The sequence below is a fragment of the Tripterygium wilfordii genome, chromosome 15 (assembly GCF_013401445.1).
Source record: "Tripterygium wilfordii isolate XIE 37 chromosome 15, ASM1340144v1, whole genome shotgun sequence".
Taxonomy (NCBI): domain Eukaryota; kingdom Viridiplantae; phylum Streptophyta; class Magnoliopsida; order Celastrales; family Celastraceae; genus Tripterygium; species Tripterygium wilfordii.
Window position 1 is genome coordinate 5,054,211 of NC_052246.1, and position 22,878 is coordinate 5,077,088.

The 22,878-nt window shown below is 35.5% G+C and overlaps 1 protein-coding gene across 3 annotated transcripts; it reads right to left on the reverse strand.

Moving 5' to 3' along the window:
- Window positions 1–499: 499 nt before the first annotated feature.
- On the reverse strand, window positions 500–22,088 carry LOC120016867 (protein PIR). 3 transcript variants are annotated; one of them, XM_038869819.1, is made up of 31 exons: window positions 21,978–22,088; window positions 21,779–21,877; window positions 21,600–21,672; window positions 20,798–20,862; window positions 20,511–20,588; window positions 20,092–20,211; window positions 19,935–20,005; window positions 19,660–19,752; window positions 19,083–19,152; window positions 18,854–18,918; window positions 18,420–18,615; window positions 18,145–18,296; window positions 16,675–16,768; window positions 16,339–16,551; window positions 15,895–16,106; window positions 14,641–14,788; window positions 13,524–13,692; window positions 12,126–12,202; window positions 11,032–11,202; window positions 9,005–9,081; window positions 8,807–8,909; window positions 8,418–8,537; window positions 8,199–8,342; window positions 7,769–7,918; window positions 7,431–7,574; window positions 5,901–5,988; window positions 5,278–5,405; window positions 3,510–3,717; window positions 2,736–2,908; window positions 1,818–2,024; window positions 500–900 (listed from the first exon to the last, which is right to left on the reverse strand). In XM_038869819.1, exons 2-31 carry the CDS (start codon window positions 21,830–21,832, stop codon window positions 703–705), a joined length of 3,861 nt encoding a protein of 1,286 aa, XP_038725747.1. In that variant the 5' UTR covers window positions 21,833–21,877; window positions 21,978–22,088; the 3' UTR covers window positions 500–702. The 3 variants fall into 3 exon arrangements, with proteins under 3 accessions (XP_038725747.1, XP_038725748.1, XP_038725749.1); XM_038869820.1 differs by having other exon boundaries at window positions 21,779–21,865; window positions 21,978–22,034; XM_038869821.1 differs by lacking the exons at window positions 19,660–19,752; window positions 19,935–20,005; window positions 20,092–20,211; ... (3 more) ...; window positions 21,779–21,877; window positions 21,978–22,088 and having other exon boundaries at window positions 18,854–18,901; window positions 19,083–19,151.
- Between the last annotated feature and the right edge of the window lie 790 nt (window positions 22,089–22,878).

Consider the following 22,878-nt stretch of genomic DNA (forward strand, 5'->3'; position numbering starts at 1 on the left):
GAATTGCTGTGAAGTTTGAACTACCAAAACAAATAGTATCGAAATACTGTAAACCATTACCGTTACTATAACGGATTAACAGAATTTTCAATTCAAATGAAAATAATGTATCATTTCACTAGTAGAGGAAAACATTCAACAAAACAAGGTCCTAATGGGATGTTGTCACCATCAAATGAAGACTTCAAAAAACATCTACAAGACTTCAGGCCAAGTTTAAGGCAATTGGTTCTTCGGAGTAAGTAGTAATCTAGAAAAAATAAGCTTCATACTTGAGATTCTTAAAAGCATTTTCTGCACAAAAAGAAAAATGTGACCATATTGTCATATTATTTCCAAAATGGTCCAGCAGAAGCACAAAACTTGGGAGAGAAGAATGACAACATAGGGTCCAAGAAGTGGTGACCCATTAGTGGATAAAAATGATCATGGACACAGGTTCCACATTTAGAAGCTCAAATCATGCACTATTGTTTCTGAAAGTTGTAACAGTAGCATATGATCCAAACAGTATGAACAGTAAAATAACAAGCAACTCTTCTTCGGCGTGGGAAAGGGAATGATTTACATTTTTTCAATTCAATATAAATGTGTTCCAAGGAAAAACAAGGACAAAATTTTACAGCATGAATATCCAGTACAGGCAGGTGTTACATGACATGGAAGCAATGAATACAGCAATAGGAGTAGAAACTACCAGACTCATGAGGCACCTTTTTGTGGCAATGTTTCAAATGCAGAAACAGTGTTCTCAAATTTAATTCGATGCAGAGGGGCACCACTTTGTTTGATGGCACAAGCAGTCTTGTCCTCGAGGGGGCATCGTGCTTTCAGCATCGAGAACACATGATTGTTCAACCGTCTTGCTTTCTTCATTGCTTCTAGTAAGGCTTCCCATCCCTGGTTATATGAGGAACGAAATAGTCTTAGATAAAAGGAAAAGCACAAAGACAGGCATAAAAGATCCGAATATTGTTAGCATTTCAGAACACATTTCTTCCAATTTTACATATTTATTGAAATTGACTCAACATGAGTCCAAGGTGGGAAAGGATTGAATCTAACTACAATTCTTTAAAACACGCAAAACTAGCAGCAATTTGATCATTATTGAGACACATATTTTCATACATGGCATGGCAAGAGTGGCTGCACGGATGCATGCATGCAAGTGCAAGTGTGCACACTACGCATATGTCTTTTGCAGACATTAACGTGCATTATTATAGTTCTGATAGTAAGTTCTATATCTGCATCAATAAGGAAGATAAAAATAAAACAGTACTCAAGGTACTCAAGTTATCAGACGGGCAATATATTCCACTTGTCTGAACTTTCCAAAGCACTTTTCTGTTTCAGTCATAAAGCATGCTAAACTGCTAGAGAATTGTGTAGTTCTAAGCATTTGCTCAGCAAAATTTGTCAAACAAAGGGAAACTAGCACAAGAGCCATTCATATTACAACAACCGGATCAGCTGGGCCATTTCACAGAAAATGATTATGTGGCGTGCAACTCTATAAATGCCAGCTGGCCAGGTTTAAACAAACAGGCAGAATGTAAAATGCGTTAATTATACATGGACGAGGAACTGAACTTGTTAATAAAATAAATTATCAAGAAAAAAGAATATTAAAAAAAGAGACTAAATAGGCTAAATCAAATTAACTGGTAAATTAAACAATATTCAACACCAACCCTAAAACCACAAAAATAATTATTGTCAGAGGATGAAAGGAATACTACAATCTCAACTACAAAAGACACTTTAATCATCAGATAAGAGAAAGTGGGATAACAAAAAAAAAGCTTTTATACCTGGACGAGATTACTATTCTTTTGTGTTTGCGTGTTTGATGTACCCTCGATTTCTGCAATATTGAGGACTTGATAGGAAAAATCAAAGAGCTCAAAATGTAGCTGTTGTCCAAGCAAGTATATTATGGTACAACCACCCCAAGCAACTGAATCACCCAGCGTCTCATGGCTATTCAATGATGCGTGAACAGAATCTTCCAGATATCCCTGTGGTTCAAGAATTTGAATAAATTAGACGTGACAGCCAAAGTGCATTTATGCGGCAAGAAAATAAATAAAATTACAGGATTACCAAAGCTTAATTGAGGAATTCATCACACCAAAACATAGCATTATGCATTTCAAATATGGCATACAATAAAAGGTCCATTGAACAGCCTTTTTATTTAATTACCCAGCAAAGCAGCAATAGCTAAAATCATATCCCAGATTCAAAAGTTTATCCCACTTGGAAATGTAATGGAAAAGCTTGGCATGAAGCCATGAGAAGCACTATAGATCATAAAATGATATTTACGACATAAGATAGATAGATGTATCAAAACCAACATATTTGTTTCAACGTATAATGAGGGCTTCTTGGGGATCAATTTTCTGCTGTTGTCTTGTGGAACTACTAGAAGCTGCATCTCACTCGATTATGTAAAGAGAGTTTGTCATTGTCAACTGCACACCCTATATCTTTTAATCCACCAATTAACCATCATAAATATTTTTTTTTCCTGTCAATTGAACCTTGGCACAGTGGTAAAGATGTTCCATAGTGGACCTAAATGTTACAAATTAAAATCATAGAAATTGTCCCCTTGTGTTGCGCGGATAAAAAACCTTCAACATTCAACACGCAAACAGGAGCTCGCGCGTGCACACACACACACACATATCACAACCGGAGAGTTGTACAAAGTTGTTTCTTACAATTTGGAGCCCACTGTAGATGCGGTAGAAATCTTTTGAAGTAGTAATGTCAATGAACCCCGTCTTGGGAGCAGCACTCCATTTACTACAATATTTATCCAGTGCCGCACTTGTAAACGCAAGGGCATATTCAAGCACACTTCCTGTATTCATGTTGGCCTTGTACAAAAGATCTGCACCACAAGATATTTGAGCCCTTACATATGCAAATGAAACACCAAATGGAAGCCCATGGCAGGCATATAAGTGCCGAAAAGAATGACAATAGGATGAAAGGAGTCAGACACAATATCAATGTTTCAAAACCATATGGTCAACGTATTTGATTTGTTTTTTCTAATTTTGTCTCTCAACAGCAATTTTGTTAGATTTGCTAGTCACAAGTTCTATAATTTGGATAACAAGAAACGAGCCAACTCTCGCATCAAGAATGAAGGACATCAACTTCAACATAGATTTTTTTAATGCAACAGATAAGCAGAGAAGCGTCCCGACCACTACTCTGTTCTCCTTGAAGGTGTGGATTTTTTTTCCTTTCTTTAATAGAGACGCACACAGAGATCCATTTTCACTTTCTACATGTCATTCTTGTCTCTGTACTCAAACCTGCTCTCAGAGTAGCAGGAGTCAGGACAGAGCAGAACGTGCAAATACCATGTCTTGTCGATGACTTGCACTCAGAAAAATACTGGCTTTCCAGTGTCATTGGCTTCCCATTTGCTATAAGAATTTGGATGGCTTAAAACATGACCATTTAAAGTCAACATTGCCTACCTGCTGCCTCAGCCTGTTTCGACATTGTGTGGAACGATGCTGGATTTCGACATCCAGGGTTCGATACAACTGCTGCAGTTGCTGATTTAAAAAGGTTAACAAGGGGGCTATCCCCACCATCTTGAAAATCTGAAATTTGCCCATCCGCACCAGAGTACAAACCTAGCCATGGGGCTGTTTGCATGAAATGCATGGTGTCCACTTCTCTCTGTTGCGCATCATTGCAACAGTAAGCATCAATAAGTAGATATGTATGTGTGTTTATATGTATATCTCTTCATATGAACATGACTAGTGCAGACATCAAGTAAGATACACAAACATACCACAAAAAGAATCTATATGATTAGCATGCTTAGTATGCATTTCAAAATATCAGTGTCATGCGTAAATCCAACAGAGTTCAAGGATTGGCCTTGCAAGTTCTTTACTTTCCAATTCCTCCTTCAACTAATCTTATGTACCAATAGGTAAAGATAAAGAACTCTCGTGCACAAGACACCTACAATGGGCGGAGTCTGGGATAGGCAAAATGTACTCAGATCTTACCCCCACATAATATGTGGAGAGATTGTTTCCATGAATTGAACCCTGATTATCTTATGTATGAATAAGAACAATAAATTTTGAGGATTATAGGATGCTGCCGCCCGAGAGTTTGAGAAATATATGATCGTAAGGTATAAATACCGTTGTCTTATTTTACCGAGATGGGGTCATTGCACCTTCTATTGTTTTTCTTTTCAATCAATATGATCATCATGATAAAAGTCTTTATGCTAAACATCGGGTCAGCTCTATGAAATCGAAGCAGAATTAGCTGGAAGCTTGGAACCTAACTACATCGATTCTTCTTCACCATTTGCTTAGATCTAAAGATACGGTCTCCTCTAATCTTATAGAACCTAAGTAACGCATGAATGAGCATGTATTTGTGTAAGTATGTTTAGTTGCCATTCCAAAACATTATGATGTACAGTTCCATGATAGAAGGATAGGACTCTTGCATATCATTGCACAACATTATCAACATGATATAAAGAGAGAAGGTGAAAATAGATTTGCACCACCAGCACTGAATAGTAGAATTAGGCTTTTGGAGTGACATAAATATACCTGTCAGTCACTGTTCTAAGAAGATGATAACAATGCCTATGTTCTTATTTCCCAGGAGTTGATGATCTAAGGTGAAGGTACCTTTGTTTCACCAACAAGCGCACTAATGCATATCTGCTCCAGTTCTAGTACTTATTATCACTTAAAAAGCTGTTTACCCATACATCTACCCTGCATTTAGCCTACTAAGGCCACAGGAGGAAGTTTTTATGTTGGAGCAAATTTTTCGCAACAAAAGGTTAACTGGAATCTTGTCACAAGTGAATGGTTAGATCTAAATTCTCTGACAAAGGGAATTCTACCGGCCAACTTTCGAGTTCATTACAGCCGTAAAAGTTCTTTATGGGAGCTCATGTTGTATACCATATTCAACTTAAGAAATAATAATTATTGTAATATAAGTCCACATAGACACACAACTAAAAGTGTACAAATATATTTAGCATGGAATAACAGTGGAACAAGGAAAGAATAAAACAGCGACAATATAGAAATATGTACGCATAAGAGACTACAGATAGTATGGCTGATGCAACTTTCAGTGACCATGCATGTAAATTTATTAGCTACTTGGTTAACACTACTGTATTGAATTTATATTCCTAACAGTTACTGAAGCAGCAATTATTAAGTGTAGATTGAGAACACTGACCAACACAATATCAAGAAGCCCCATCCAATATAACACACTTCCAATCTCTTTTATGCCACGAAGAACCTCTGCTTTAAGCTCTGATTTTGTTCCCCAGTTTAAATGTTCTTTTACAAGCCTCATACAACCTGTATGAAATAAATCAGACATACCAACAAGGAAAGCGCTGATAAAAGATAATAATGAATCAATGTAGTCGTTTGATGGAACCAATTATCGTTATGAATGCATGTAAAAATGAGACGTAATATGTCTTTTTGGTGTTGTTCATATCATTCTTGTATATGTGCTTCTGTATGCCACTATAAGAGATTAAAATGTTTATCCACCAGAAATATGTGAATGTTCAATTAACATGTTTTCCACTGCTGTGAAAATATCGATAATTCTGACATTGTTTCTTCTTTCAGAAGATACATAATTTTACATCATATGCTAAAAGGAGAACAGATCTTGCAGCGACGGGATTCACAATTTGAGAGGAATGTCAAATTTAGTTGATAAAGAAGAAAAGGGCTTGGCAACAACTTCCAACAAAATGCTTTTTTTTTTCAGAAAAAGAAATGAATTCATCGTGATGAAAATTTGAAACTTCTTTGTATGGGAAGTTTAGTACCATCTACCTGAGACACCAGCATCAAAAGGAAGCAATCCAACAGATTTTCGCAGTGCCTCTTGCAACCCCGTAATCATTGGTTCAATCATAGTTATCTGAAACATGCAGCTATTGTAAAACATTACACCTTTTCACATTGAAAAACAACTAATGAATAAGCAATGAAGAAGAAGAACCAAAGAAGAAGGAGGAGGAGACAACGCGGAGGCATGAAAACCACCGGAGAGGATGAAAACCATTGGAGAGTTTTTTACTCCTTCCGTGACTACCTCGAAATGTAAGTATCACAAATTGTAGTCCCTATTTGAAAAATCTTTGACTCTTGTTCATTCAAAATCACAGATTTTAGGGACACCCATTTGGGCATCCCAAATCACTTTCTTGAGTATCACAGATCACTTGTGTACCCCGTCTCGGGGCGTACGTCCACTTTGAGGTAGAACGTTCCTGGTAACTATGGGCTAGATTAGTCGTCAAAGGATAGACAATCCAAAGGGCTTGATTAGTTTGAAACCTATGCTCCCATGATTGGATTTTATATATTAGGATCTTGATACCCTTGGCTTCTATATTTAAGATGAAAATCCATCAATTGGACGTGAAAAGAATGTTCTTAAATGGACTTCTGGATGAAGAGGTGTATGTAACAACCATAAGATTTCATAAACCGTTTTATCTCTGAAAAGTGTAGTGTTCGTTTGGTTTGTTTTCAGTTTTCACTGTTTTCTATTTTTCAGAAAAGGCCTTTTTTTCCATTTTATGTTTTCAAGTGATTTTCTATTACTGTGTTTTCTAAAATGGGCAATCAAATGTGTTTTCGGGGTTGTTTTCTGTTTTCTGAAAAATAAAACAGCAAATGCATGGAAACAAGCATACCAAACAAACCTTTATATTTTAACTTTAATCCCCCTCAAGAGTGGATTTACATCACCTTTATAAATAACTTTGGCCTTGATGAGGAAAATTGGATTTGAGAGGAATAGAAATGCTTTTGAATGGATGGAGAAGTCTCCTAAGAACCTGAAGTAAACATTATCAAGCACTTCATACTCGTGGACCTGTCCTTGTAGGTTTTCTTATTTTAGTTATTTATTCTTTACTAAACTCTATTCAGAATCACTCACCTTTTGAGTTTGTTTTTTCCCCCCTATAATTTTGTGGCATTATTCTTAACTTTATTTAAGACTTGCCAAGGTACTAGGGGAGAGTGGGGAGATTCAAATGAATCCTCATAAAAAATAATTAAAAAAGGCCTGCCGGCATTGCGGAAGCATTGTGCAAACGAGTTGTTTACCTTTTTATTGTTATCTTTATCTAAGAAGGTGTTGCAGAAATATATGCCACAAGTTTTATGTTTAGTGGTGGTCATTTCCTTTACATCGAATTTCAGAACACAAAAGGTAATTAGAATTAGATTGGTTATGCAACAATAAAATGCGATTCCTAATACATTATGACAATGCCAGTTTCAATAACCTTCAAATTTTGTATTACTAGATATATAGTACGCAGAGAAATAATGCAAAGTATGGTTTACCTTGTTTGATATATGATCAAGCAGTGCCCGGATGAGCCAGGGTAGTGATCTGGGTCCCAGAAGTCTAACAACAGAAAACATGTGAGGCATTCCAAAGAACCCACTATGCAACTGCGCAAAACTTTGGTGTGCAGAATTCAGATCCTCCCATGACCAATCGAAAACGAGTCAGATTGCATTATGAAAAAAAAAACCCAAATATGAAGAAATATATTAATTAGCCAGAGCAACATAAATATTGTTGCAGTTTAAATAAATAAAAAAGGATCTCTGCAGTGATTCATACAAGTAACATATTGATAAAATCGAGTAAAATACAATGGTAAAAAGTTCCTTACTTGAGTACCACAATAGAAGTTGGGCTTTGCATGGGGAACTGATGGCTTTTGAACAGGTATGGGAGGAACTTTTGATGATCGTATAAAACGTTGGGTTGTGTTGCAAAGCATGAAGTTGGGCAAAAAGTCACGTTGCATCTCTGACCAAATCTAAGAGGCAAAAATAAAAATATTAGGTGATAAGCTAGCAATTTACAGCCCACGAACTAACTTTGCATTCTCAATGGCTGAACTTGTAAGCTAAGCTCCTTTCGAAATAAGGAGTAAAATATGACAAACTCTTTTTTGTTGTTTCTGCAAATACATAGCTTGTATAATCTAGAAATATAATTCATACCCCACAAATCATGATTTCCCATTCATTATAGCAATAAAAAATTTAATGCACGCCCCTAATGAGGATGAGATGAATGAAAAAAAGTTTTCTCACCTGAGAAGCAAGTCGACTAGAAAATGACACAAGCGATATGTTCTCTTGCATCTCATTCAGCATTAGACTGAAGGAGTCTATTGATAGATCTCTTGACAGTAATTCATGGGCATGCTTTAAAATATCAACCAGCTTCTCTAATTCCTGAAATCAAAAGTTTTAGATTCATCTTTCATTTCTGGAGAAACATATCCAAAAAAGTCAAAAGGATCTACCTACCACTATGGCACATAGATCTTGAGACTCAAAACGATCATACAAGAACTCAAGATTCTCTCTGAAGGCTTTGTTCATTCGTTCAGCAATCAAACTCCTTAAATTGATAGTCCTCCCAAGTAACTGTGTATCATGTAAAAAATCAAGTGATTTATAAAGTGGAAAAAAAACATACACAAGTGTTTCTTTTTCTTAATCAAAATCAAAATTTTATTCTGAAATGGTGCAACGAGGGTGAGATTGTTGGAATGCTTTAGTCTTTAGATGGGGTCAAGGACAAAAAGAAAACACTAGCAGCCCATAAAAAATGTGAAATGATGATGGGTAGACAAACAGGAGAAAATTCCAGAATAGACAGACAGCAAATAATACATAAGAAATCATAATTTCACCTTCACCCTTGTCATCTGGAAGAGAGCAGCAAATCTCATTGGTTGGACAGCATAATTTTCTCCATTGTCCAAGGCAAAGAGGAATGACGGATCCAGTAGCTCACTATGGAATTAGAGAACCAACATGATAAAAGAATTAGCTCAACAATTTTTCGTAGCACTGTTAACAATGACACAGGAAAATGGTTATGCACACACCTTGATGCCCAGCTCTTGTAATATGTGAAACTAATGTCACACAGTTTGGAAACCAATATATCAAAACAGTGGTCCACCTATTAAAACAAATGAAAATTACAATCATTATGGTGGAAAATAAAAAAGGCATACAAGATGCCTCCAAACATAGCAGTGTGAATGCATAATTACAAATTCGCACATTCGTGATTGTAAGAATATAAACAAGACATGAGTGAATAATAAATTACAAGTAAGAAAATTATTTTCACTAAATTTATGGATGTAGCAAACGAAAAGGTTGAATAGTTTACTTAAAGCTTAATCTCAAACTTACGGCAGAAATTTCCTCCAACTAATAGAGACATCATTTGTGTTGAGAATTTTAAAATTACTTTATATGTAGCAAACGAAAAGGTTGAATAGTTTACTTAAAGCTTAATCTCAGAAATTTCCTCCAACTGATAGAGACATCATTTGTGTTGAAAATTTTAAAATTAGTTTATATGGATAAAAAATGAGAATAGTTAATGAATAGTATATGTTCATACCCTGGATAGAAGCAAGCCCAGACAGAAAAAAATTTAGGGTCGGCTATATGAGTTTATGAGAAAATCAACAAGAATCCACCACATGTATCCATTTCTATCCAAGACAATACTTTTATCAACTCCTATTAAATCCATATCCTTTCTTACCACTTTAAGCCTTGTCTTTTTAGGATTTTCTCTTCGCTTCCTACTCTCTCCTATACAAATGTCTCAATTCTCCTCACCGCCACACCGCTATCTCCAAGTTGTACATGCCCATACCATCTTAAACAATTTTCTCACAACTTACCTTCAATTGGTGTTAATCCTACCTTAGATCTAATAATCTCTTTTCTTATCCTATCTTTCCTCATGTGGCCACACATCCAACGAATCATTCATTCCTTTGTCTGCTCTTACATTCTATACATATTGTTTTAGTCCTCGTTAATTTAAATCCTCTAGACTAACGCTTGCCTCCATATCTCTAGTCTTGAGTTAACTCCCTATATTGTCTCTTTCACTCTAACTAAATCATCCGCAAACAACATGCACCAAGGTACCTCGCCGTGGATATGTCGTGTGAGTCCATCCATCACTATAACAAATAGAAACGACCATCCCATTTTTTGTTTGTGTGGGTGCGTGTGTGTGTTTGGGAGAGAGTGTGTGCAAGAATTCATTACAATCCTATATGGAGAAAGTATAGGATGATTACACCTCCCAAGTTGTTTGCTCCTGTATGACTTTTCTTTAATATGCTTTTAATAATGTATATACTGGTAATATTGTAGTTCCTTTAACCCTGAAGAGACATCAGCAAAGAGCACAAATTTACTCCGTGAAGTATGAACTTCATATGAAGGTGGAGTTATTTGTTCACAAGCCCCTATGCATTTCCAACTTTTTCATTGCAAATATTCAGCAAGAAAACTAGCTAAATTTTCAGAACTTGGTCAAAGGCTTAAAGTGAATGCACCTAAAATGGTTTGTCTGCAGCAGGTTTTTGGCAATATGATTGCAATGTTAAAGTAATAATTACATAATCAAAGTTTCACCTTTCAAATAGCTAAAACTTTTGGGATAAAAGTTATCTAGATAGTACCGGAACCCTTCATTAATGCCAGGATCTGAGTATAAGAAATAGCTCTTTTAATTAAAATAAAAAAGAGTTTAAAAACTGATAACTTCCAGTTAAAATGAAATATTTCATGTGAAAAGAGAGAGTTCGGCACACACAAGATAGATGTTAGAGTAATAATTAAGTAATAAAAGTTCTAATCTCCTATTAGCTTAAGCTTTTAGGATAAATGGTGTTTTACACATGGCTCTGGATATCCCCAAAAGGTTTTCAGCTTGTAATCACAAAGTGTGAACAACAGCCACTACATGACCTAGAACCAGATATCCGAATATGAAAATCTCTATACTGACTTCGAAGTAATTACTAATAATTCAAGTCTGTATACAAATTTAGAGGAGGAAAATCAAAAGCACAAGAAAACTATATGCATATACCTCAGCCTCAATTTCATCATAGAGAAAACGCTGCCTAAGTACAACCAATGCATGTTGAGCCGAATCATTATAGATGTCAAATGGAATCAGAACACTTTCAAGAAGACCTGCATTTCGTGACTCAAGCACATAATCCACCAGCATCCAGGGAAGGGAGCATTCTATAGGAAACTGCACAAGGATAATAAACAAGTTTCCATGAGTTCAGGAAAGGAATGAAGTGAACAAAATTCATATAAACGAAGCAAAATACAGATATCCATTTTCCTTATCAAAGCATTTTTAGTCGATTAACGGATACACTGATACAGGATTATGGGATGTGTTTTATCCTCCAGCAAGTGATAAGTTAGTACTATAGTAGTGTACACAGGTACAACCAATGTTTATAGTACAGAACATTTAAAATCTTCGCATTTCTACACGTCTCTTATGACAAACTCAAAACGTGCTAACCTAATAGGCCAATACCAATCTTCCACCATGCAACTCTCAATGTCAGAAGAGATGCAATACTCACCTTGCAGGAAGAATATAGTATTAAGTCCCCACTTCCCACTATCACACATTCAAGTGAGAACAGAGACCAAAGACAACAAAGATAGCAGCAAAACAGGAACCTTATACTTCGTCAATCCAAATGTCCGTGAACTCTAGAAAGCACTGACCATGTGCTCCTATTCTTTTCTACCAGAGGCTTCCACTAAACAATTTCTTTATGCCAAAAACGGACAAAGTAAACAATTGAAGTGAAAACTACTCTATTGCATATTTTTACAAATTAAATATTGCATCATCATCAAATCCTTAATCAAAAATAAAATAAGAAAAAAAAACTATTGCTGATCACATATCATTTGTTTTTCAAGCATAAGAGAGTTTTAAAGCAAAAGTTCATTCTGCCCATTGTGTTATAGTGGCCAGTAAATTTCAATGAATATTAATGCAATTTAAGATTTCCTGTCCAAAATCATGGAACACCTTGAAAATAATTTCACTTAGAAAGGCCATCTCTAATATATGAGTAGCCTGCACCAAGAAGGGTTTAAGAATTCTTTAGTAAAAGATTAAGAATATATTATCAAACCCTTCACCTGAATAACACGAGAAGACTCCAAATAAAATTCTCGAAACCATAAGAAGCCAAGATCTGTCAAAGTTGCAATTGTCACTGCATACACAATTACATAAACATTATATTAGCATTATAGTACTGCACTAAATTAACAGTTAGGATTGGAATTATCTGTTTCAGTTCGGAAATATAAACTTCAATGTAAGGAGCACAATTACTAGTCACAAAATCAGCAAATAGCAGCAGTATAATAGCTATATCGTGTTACTGGCCCAAGAAAATCAAACCAATGGAGTATGATATGTTGTGAGCAAGTTACATAAGCTAAAGATACATGAAGAAGTCATATAAGCTAAAGATACATGACAACTCAGACGCTCATAAGGACTCAAAATTTTTAGGACGTCTACATATGTGACGTCGAAGATGTCTATTCGTCAATCTTTCCCATTTGTGAAATTGTGACAGAAAAATTGGTTGAGAAATATATTCCTAAATGGGTCTATTCAAATTTAGTTAACAAATATATTCCTAAATGATTCTAAATGAGTCAAAGATGTCTTTTCAAATATATCACAGACCAACTGAAACTTAAACACTAAGAAGACAAAGTTTGGTTATGTTAAGATTAGTTAATTTGCCATCCAACCAAATAAGTTAACTTAGTGGGTTGAGGCTTTTCACATCATTTATATGTATATTCTACCACTCCCCCTCACGTGTGGGCTGGACAACTCCGACGGCTCAATACGTGCACAACAAACAAGTTCCAACACTAGAGCAACAACAAACGCACAAAGGCCCACACTCGGGGCAATAATAAATAGGAGTTTTAAATTGCGTATGCTAAAGTTTGAACCCAAGACCTCCCGCTCCGATACCATCTTAAGATTAGTTACTTTGCCATCATCGAACCCAATATGTAAACTTAGTGGGTTGCGGCTTTTCACATCATTTATGTCTATTCTAACAGGTTATATGTTCGAAAGTAGCTCCAACTTTGAGCACAACTAGTCTAGTTTCATGCGTGGAATTACAATGGTATTTAGTGGTACACGGGTACAATATGATAGAACCGAAAAATCAAATAAAGTTGCAGTAGACATGGATTCTGTTCCTTTTGGTCCATTTATTAGACAAAGAAAAAGGAAAATGATAACAAAGAACATCTTTGTTAAAGTTCCAAGAATTCCTCTCAAGTGATCTTTTGTTACTGTTTAAACTAAAATGTGATTTCCAATTCACTCCACTCCCGTATATCAGAAATAACCTTAAAAGTTTTAAAATGATAAGAACTAAACTTCACCAGTATTTGAAGGGATTCTCTTTTGCTTAAAGGGCAGCACATAGCGTGAATAGTTCAAAATGGGAACTCACTTCCCAATACTAACACAAGTGAATTAGAATGGAGCATAACCTGAATAGTCCAGTATATGCAGGAAGAAGCCAAGCTTGTAAAAGAAGATTTCCAACTGCTTTAGATCATTAACAGGAATCTCTGAGCCGCTATTGCCAAAAAGTCCTCCAGGCTTCCTAAGATTACCGCCGGACACCACTTCATATATCAGGAACTGCAAGCAGTGGATCTGCAGGAAGAAGGTAACATAACTGCTTTTACCATTCCAGCCCCATATGTTCATATTAGAATTGCTTACGTCTTTCATATAAAATGATAGAGTACAGTCCGTTCTCACTTCTCATTTTGTCTGCTGATGACCCAAAGGTATCATTTGGTTCCCTTGTAGAGTATTCCACGATGATAATCTTTCAAATTTGGCGGAAATAATTTAGGTAATCATATTATGGAAAAGAAATTGCAAAATTTTTCGACTCTTGACAATAAACATGCCGATGAAATTTGTTGGAGTCTGTTTTCAGGTGGAAGGATACTGGGGAAATGTTTTTAATAAAAAAAACAATATACAAGGTAGCAGAATGATCTTAACAAGTAGATGTTTTCATCGTAAAGAAATGAGCATCCACAAGCAACATCATTCTCCACTGCAGCTGGGCCAAAAAATTTTGGTACAAGCTATAAGCTTCTCAGATTGTCTTGGATAAGGAGCTCCACACCTAAACTATCCAGCATGTTATAAAGGAGACAGAAAAAAAATATATTGTTATATTCCCAGGTATTTTCTGGAAGATTCAGTTGTAAGGAAGAGAGTTTCCAATTCCTTTGCAAGCAGTCCCTCATAACTAGTTCAATACCCTTAGAATATGATTTTCCCTCAGCAATGATCTCAACTTACGTAACTCTCTTGATGATACTACATTTATCCTCAATTTTTGCTGTACCTGGCAGGCAACCTTGCCTCTTTTTCATTAATAATCTGTTAAATTCTCATTGCTTGATGAGAAGATAACTTCCACGATTGATATCACTTTTGAACAGAATTAATCATATATCAGCTTTTGTACACTAATTTCACTCTCCCAAGTCCCAAAGTTCCAAGGTATTACTTAACCTTGATGCCACAAGACAAAAAGGGAAACACAAAAACCAACTTGCTTAAAAGAATTAGGATAATAACCTGTGCAGCGGTTGGGGCAACAGGCCTAGGATAAAATAAGTTTCCTCTGCTTTCTTCTCCTACATGTGGTAAAGATTGTAACTCAGATTCAGGCTTGCTTGTGTTTGCCATCCAGTCTGCTGAAAGGGTCCGCATATCAGAAAGAATCCTGGAAATTACCAATTGGATTTAAAATATTAGAAATTCCAAAGACGTGAAACAAAAATCTAAAATAATTAAGTCCTTGAACCACTCCAAGCAATTCATGATCAGAGTTTGACACATTTTTACAACATCGGTGAACCCAATATTTTACAAAAAAGAAGAAGCAGTTGAGAAAATCAGCAGGAAGATGATATCGTGCAATCTTTTTTACATATATATGGATGTCATGCAACCTTAGTACGCAGGCATATGGTATGCCAGCTAAAACTAGATAAGCAAACAGAAAGAAAAAGAACATAAAAGGAGCCTGATAAAGTACGATTCATAAAATCACATCGCCAAATTTTTTTTTCTTTTTTACCCCAGTTCCAAGAAAACCAATAGAGTGCTATTCCCTTCAAATGTTTTCCTATTTCTTTCAATCCAGAAGCCCCATATATGTAATGGGAAGCTTGGAACAAGAGAACTACTTATATCCTTGCAACTACATAATTAGCAACACACGTAATTAATATCATTGGCTAAAATAATAAACTAAGGGGATATCCAAAAGCGGGAAAAAACTTTGAAAAAGCCCCACAACACTCTTTCTCTGGAAAATGCACGGAGAAGCTGGAAATAAAACAAGACATGGAGATTTAATGTTAAACATCTTCAATTTTTTTTTATTTTAAAAAAAATTGTTGCAGCACGAAGGGGGTGCAACCCAGTGACCCACAAACAGTAATAAAATGGCTAGATTTATAGTTTCCATGAAATTGATACAATAATAAAAACTCCAATATTTCTGAGTGTTGAACCAATGGTCAATGAACGTGAAAGCTCTTGAAATCCTTCTATTTCTTTCATTCCAGATTAACTATGCCGTAAATAAAGAAAAGAGTTCGATGGTTTTCCTTTTACATTTGTCTCTAGAGACACACACTAAAGCCATCAATGGCCCAAAATCTAAATAGTTGTAAGATATATTTGTCATATTTGGTCACTAAGGATATTTATGTGACTATAGCAAGGTTTGCTAATTCAAAATAGTTAAGTAAAGATTTGACAGCAGAAATTCCTACAAATTTAAAAAAGAATCTGAATCAGATATACTGACTTAATGCTCACCTTGATAGGTCCTTCTTCTTCCTGAAGGTAGTCTTCAACATAGTGGCTAATGTGTTCTGGACAAAATCTTGTACCTCAGCATGTATAGTTTCCCATAGAGCCTCAGCTACCAATGTGTCATAACGCTGCATCATTGATCCAATGCTCTTTACATAGCTCACAAGTTCAACCAATGCTTTCCTTTCCTCTGCATTATAATTGTAGCGTACCACCTTAAAGATAATTTAACAAATGTGTCAGCATAAAAACAAACAGTACCCATAAACCACACAAGCTATAAAACAGAAGCACACATTTAAATTAGTTTCAATTTTCAAGAGCTTTTCTTAGAGTATTTAACTGTAACAGGCCCTTGCACTGGCTATCCATATCCAGATTGAGAAGCTTGAAGACAGTTTTGTTTAAGAAACACAATAGTAGCATCACAGATGTAGAATATAATACCTTTTCATAATCAGAAAATGCTGCTGCAGTTTCATGTAATTCAGGAACAGCATCTTTGCAGGGGCGCGAGAATTTCCATGCACATTGTTCCCAGATCCGCGCAGTCCATCTGCTTAAGACCTGGAAACCTTCAACCACCATATCATACATATTTCCCTTGATTTCTTTGCACCATTCAACATCTGCACCATCTGTGGACTTCAACAGTAATAACTGTACAAACAAGATTAAATTAAAAATGAAAACACGTATTCTGGTGAAATTAGCAAGAAACACAGAGATATATAAGGTGGGATGAAATGTGTGATTGGCCAGGGGATTCGGTGTAGGATGTACCTGATTCAAGGATGAAGCAAACCGTATTGTGAAATCGTCATGCTCAGCTCGGATGGCTCCAATGTGACTGGCAATCAGATAATGTCTCTGATAGGTAAATCATGTCAAGGCTTCAAACATAATGCAAGGGCTACAGATTTTTTGAGCATCTCTAACATATTTTGCAAAGAAGAACTACAAAGTAATTATCCATGTACTGCACCTCTATAATGCTTCAAATGAGGGAATTAATGGGCCATGGAAAGCAGCAAACAGTGAGAAACCCATCAATTTCCTTCTTGGTCTAGAAACGAATAACACTAAGAAGATATCAATATAATTCTTTTCCAGCATAGAAGTTCTACTTCACACACATTGTAAAATACAAAATCGTTTAAATTTAGATGCTTGATTGCCTTCACAAACATAGTGGTATTGATACAGAAGTTCTCTCTTCGCTAGTTCATTATGGAATGACTGATATTAAATATAAAAATTAGCAAACTATACATGCAAACTCATGAGAGACAGAGAGAGAAAAAAAAGGAGAAAGGAAAAAAGAAAGAACCAAAGAAATACTATAATTGTACATTTGCACAATATGGGGAGATCATCCCAGAAATAAAAATATAGTATAGAAACTAGAACTTCAAATATTCGCATTCCATAACAGAAGGTCACCTCAGTGTTACACCACTCATCGAGAAGATCGTTTAACCACTGGCTATTCTGCAGACACATGAATAACAATTCTACAAGTTCTCTTTTGATCGGGACTTTTTCTTTTTTCTTTATTTTCTTTATTTGAATGGAAACCGATTTTTACAAGTTCAGTAATCGTTTCATCTTTATATGGAGATGGTAATTGTTTCCGATGTGTTATCAGTCCAAAACACGCAGATTGGTATTAAACTATTCAGTATTCAATCAGGATGGTTTTCAGATATCAGAGTTTGCATCTGTTATGACTTTCGTAGTTTTAATTCTAAAAGTACTAGAGCTAGTAACAACACAAGCCATGGCCAAAAATTACAAGAAAGGAAATTACTAACACTTTAGCATCACATGCAAACAATACAGTCAGCAATGCAAGAAAACTGAAACTAGAAACACACAGGTTCTGATCATCGTCCAGAGCCAATTTGAACAGAAATTTTTATTTGAAGTAGCTAAGAAAAACTGTATTTATTTTTCTCTTGATTAAGACTCCATTGTGTTGAAAGGTTTTAAGTTGATTCTATATCCACTTCACCTATCACTATCAATAGCCTGAGAAGTATAAAGAACAGATGCAAGCATTTCAAAAAGATAAGTGTGTCACCATTGCTATTGTAAACCAGATCACCAACCTAATTAACCGACAACCATAATTACTGAAACCGAGTCAAAAAGCCATTACCAGCTAACTGTATTTTTTTCATATACCAGTATCTGAAAATTTTGCTTGGAGAAATTCAAGAAAGCATACAATAGAAATTATATATAGGATATTCTTGTGCCTCCCGCGGTGCAAGCTCGTGAGGTGCTGGAAGGCTGAGAAGACGAGTTTGTGCAGAGAATTTTTGGAAGTAAATTGACAATTCTTTCAAGATTGCAGCGGGAGAAAGATGGAGATCCGGGAATGCAGGAATAACAGGATCATTCTGTCACAGATAAAATGATTCAATTTTTTCATTAGTATTATGTGTTTAAACAAACAAGAAGAAAATTACAATGCATAATATCACATCAATGTAACATTTTGTATCATCAAATATCCATAATACCTTGAAAATATTGACCAGTCTGTTGATTTTAACCCTCTTGTATAGTGACTCGCTATCTTTTTCTGATGATGTTGCTAAGACTACAAGAACAGGCAAAACACGTAGAAGAATGTGGCGCTCTGGAAATAGAAGGGCAAAATCCAACTCCAACGACTCAACAGCAAAGACTATAAGAACTTGAAGAATGTCTTCTACGCTGTAATTAAGTCAAGGATCAAGAGAACTGAAGCATACGGTTCCATTAGCGATACTGTAAAGTCAAAAGCAAAGGAAGGATATTCTTGAATTTGGAGTTTTAGTAGCGCATAAAAGTTGTGGCAAACAGTCTCCAGTTTAAGTATGACTGAGGAGAACTATTTTCTGTCAGGCAATGAACCAAAATTGTTTGCAAACAGAAAAATACTGGACATTAAAATTGCATGTTGATAGGATACTTGTTCACACGGAACATCTCAACGTGCAGGTTCAACAAGATAGCCCACCTAGTGCTCAAGAAAATCTAAAACGTTTGAGTTTCCAAGAGTCAAAACAGATGAGAAAACCACAATAGAAAATTATCAGATTAGCACATATTGAGATATATAATGTTGTCAAAGGTAATCAGTGACTAATCATCCTTATCCGTAACTTTTTGGAAGAAAGTATCTGACGACAACAACACACCTGCAGATCATCTAATTCCTCCCTCATTGAATCAATGTCTTGCCACTGAGCACTGACTTGTGTAAATGTCCTGAAAAATATGGGGATATAATCTTTGAATCCATAAAGAAAAACAACGGTATGCCGAGGAGGCTTCCCATACCAATTTTAAGATTCTAAATCAAACTGGTATCTGCCCCAACATAAAGAAACACTCACATGAAACGTCACTAATCAATTATAGAAATGAGCTCATCATCATGATAATTCATTAATGTGAAAATCAATTCTGAATTATGTTACACAGATTCAGACATGATCATCATGTGCAAGTACATCAAAAGGGTCTCAAAACCAGACTCACGACCCATCATAGCTCTACCATTTGGCGTATCCTAAAGCCACATACTTGCCCTAGTTGTTTGTGAAACATAAATGCTTTGGTTAGCAGAAACAGATATCAGTGCATCACAGATTTGTACCTTGTGATCTTAAGTCACAACCAACAGATATAAACATCTTATACACGGTAGAACAAAAACACATCTTCTACTAGGTCTAGAAACACAGTAGAATAAAAACTACTCAGCTGTCATACCTCTTGTACCACGAGAAGTCATTGGGTATGCTTGCTTTGGCATTTTTAAGATGATCAAGTTGCACAAGGACATCAAGTAACCTCAACATGGACCTAGAGAAATTAGGAATCAAACAAAGAAGCATCAATGGTTGTACTCATCATTTTCTTTATGGTTTATCAGAGGAACAAGATGTCGCGGATTTAAAATTAATCACTAAAGTAAGTAAATTAGACATAGCAACTAGACAATAAGGGACATGCATGAGTAAGTGCATTGGCGTGCTACAACACACCAGAGATGAGTTATTGTCGGGCCATTAATGCGCCGCTCAGGCCTAGAAAATCGTTGCATATCAGCAGCTAGCTGCATTACAAACAACATAGTCATGTGAATGTTTAACAAGAGTTCACATTAGTTTTATGACTCAAAGAAAGGTACAAAACACATACCCTAGATGCGGCTGAGGCTTGCCATCTCTGAATATCACGCAATCGACTCATCTCTAAGTCCAGGACTTGGTATGTTTCAAGGTACAAATCAGATTGACTGTGCTTCATTGAATCAGGAAGCTGCCAAATTTTCAACAGCCTCAGATAAAATATTCTAAGCATTATATCCATTCAAAGTGTGGGTATTTAATCGATCACAGATTCTTCTCAATATATATCGAGTTGGTACTTAGAAGAAAAACTTTTTTCTTTCTTGCTACCTATTCCCAAAATCCTTCATTTACGTCATGTCAAGTAAGAAAATAGATTGTTGACGCATTTTTTTATGTAAGGCAACTAGGATTGAATCATTCCTCACATGACAGTATTAAATTCTTATGTCCAACAATGAGTTTTGCTAGTTTGAAGCCAACTTCAACCTGAGGAAGAGCTTTGACACAACTGCGATATGCATACAGGACTGACGCCATCTCCTTGCCTTCTTGGATAAGGGTGTTCTGCATATCAATGAAATATAGCATTACTGGATCTGATAGACATGAAATAAAATCTATGAAAGAAATGAAACAGATTTCTAAAAGACCATTTTCCAGTGACGAGAATAGAATCCAAACAACCAAGTTATCTGGGATTAAATGAGAAGCATAAGCTACGAGTTCAACAATATCACGGAAAAAGTACACAGGAGAATAGATAAGCCACATACCAGTTGATTGAGAGCCTTTGCATCTTCGGATAGAGATAATCGGTATGCAGCTACATCAGTATACTCTACAAAAGGGAAACATTCCTTTAGAAACGAGATGTACAATGTGGGTTAGTGGGTGCAATATGTTACGAGCGCCGGAGGTTTGGGGGGTGGTGTCGAAATAGATATGTGCCCATGTGTGTCTGAAAGAGAGAGATACAAATAGAGAGACTGTTTGACAGAATATTTAGTAATCGCATCATATTAATAACAAGGGGTTGCAATCTCAAAACCATCCCATTCATCTCGCCTTATCCTCTCATCCCTCAAATTATTTCCAGTTAGAAGTTGTAAATCTACCTACTGTGCTTATAAAGTGATCAATAACTAAGTCTCATATAAAAATGTCCATGAATGATAATCAACCATGATTTTGTAATGGAGAAGGAAAAAAAAAAAAAAAAAGAATCATTTCATTATCTTTTCAGCTCTTCTGCTAAAAATTTCAAGCAAACCATAATGAAACACGATATGACGCTTGACGGAAAATTCTGAAAATTGAGCAATAACCATCTTAATTTGCACACCACACAATCAATTTGTGTCCAATACAATTATGAAAATAACTTTGTGGCCACATTTCTGCAGATTTGAGTTACTGACTCCATGTCTCCAACAAAAATTTACTTATAAGCATATTATAAATAACAATGAACTCCAATATGTATAAGCGGTAGACTCATAGACCACGTTATTCACACTTGATCATGAACACAACAAAAGATCCCGACTAAATCAAGTCATTAAGAGAAGTACATACCTATTGGACTATTAGTAGCGCCACTTTCAGCAGTTACCAAAACCCCCGATCCTTGCATTTCCGGTTGCTCATCCTTACATAATTCCCAAGAAAATATACAGAAACACGAAAATACACCATTTATAGCTTAAAAATTCAAAAAAAAAATAATTCTATTTTTGGGAGCAAATTAGAGTTACCTCGAGCGAGAATGTAGATAGAGAAGCAATGGCTTCTTCGATCGAGACTGCCATTGATGGACCTTGAACGTCAATTTCGACTGTCGGCTGATAAACAAACTGAGAGAATTTTCAGAGAACTCAGATGAAACCATTCCATTTCAAAATAAAAAAGTACTTGATTTTTAAATCTTTTTGAACGAAACAGAGTTTAATTCACCTGAAAATGAAAATGTATATGTGTCAGCTACGCGGATTCGGTCATTCGGATTCGGGAGCGGTTTGTCTGAAACGAAATCTGACTCTGGCTACTCTTTGCGAGTTGGAGGACTCGGGTCCTTCTCAGGTAGCTGAAGGAGTCTTCACTCTTCAGTATTAACTTTTGTATTTCTCATATTGGACATCCTACTTTTGCTTAATTACGTCGATGCCATTATCAATCACAATTCTTTCTATTGAAGTAATAATTATTTTTTGTGAAATATTGAAGTAATAATTATTAGCCACCCCATGAAATTCAGATTTTCATATTTATTAAGTATTCAAAATGTGTATATATATGAAGTAAATAATATTTCATAATGAATAAAAATGCGAGTCCTCAATTTACAACCTCATTTTACTCTCGATTCATGTTGGACCCTACATGTATATTTATGATCAATGAATTTCACTTTTGTCACCTAAGATTAAGGTAAAATGAAAATCATAAATTTGAGAATTATTTAGCATTTCTCTAATATGAATAGTTTATATTTCTTTTTTTTTTTTAAATCAAGGAGAATGACAAACCATCCTTATCACTGTAACTAATAGCTCGAATATGATATTTTTTTCATTTTTTTAAGAGCATGGGATCAAGAAATTTTGAGTTTGAACCAAAACTTACGTTGATAAAAATCTTTAGGCACCAAACAACTGGGCATCTCAATTAATATGAAGATTATGATTGTATTTGCTAGCTCTGACCCATAATTTTAAAATTATTCTCGAGTTCAGATCCATTTACTAAACGAAATGAAAAAATTGATCTCATCTGAGTTTGAACAAATAGTTCGTTAGCATATTTCGTAAATAAATTTACTTCGAATTCAAGAGCCTCAATGCATATATTATATCCC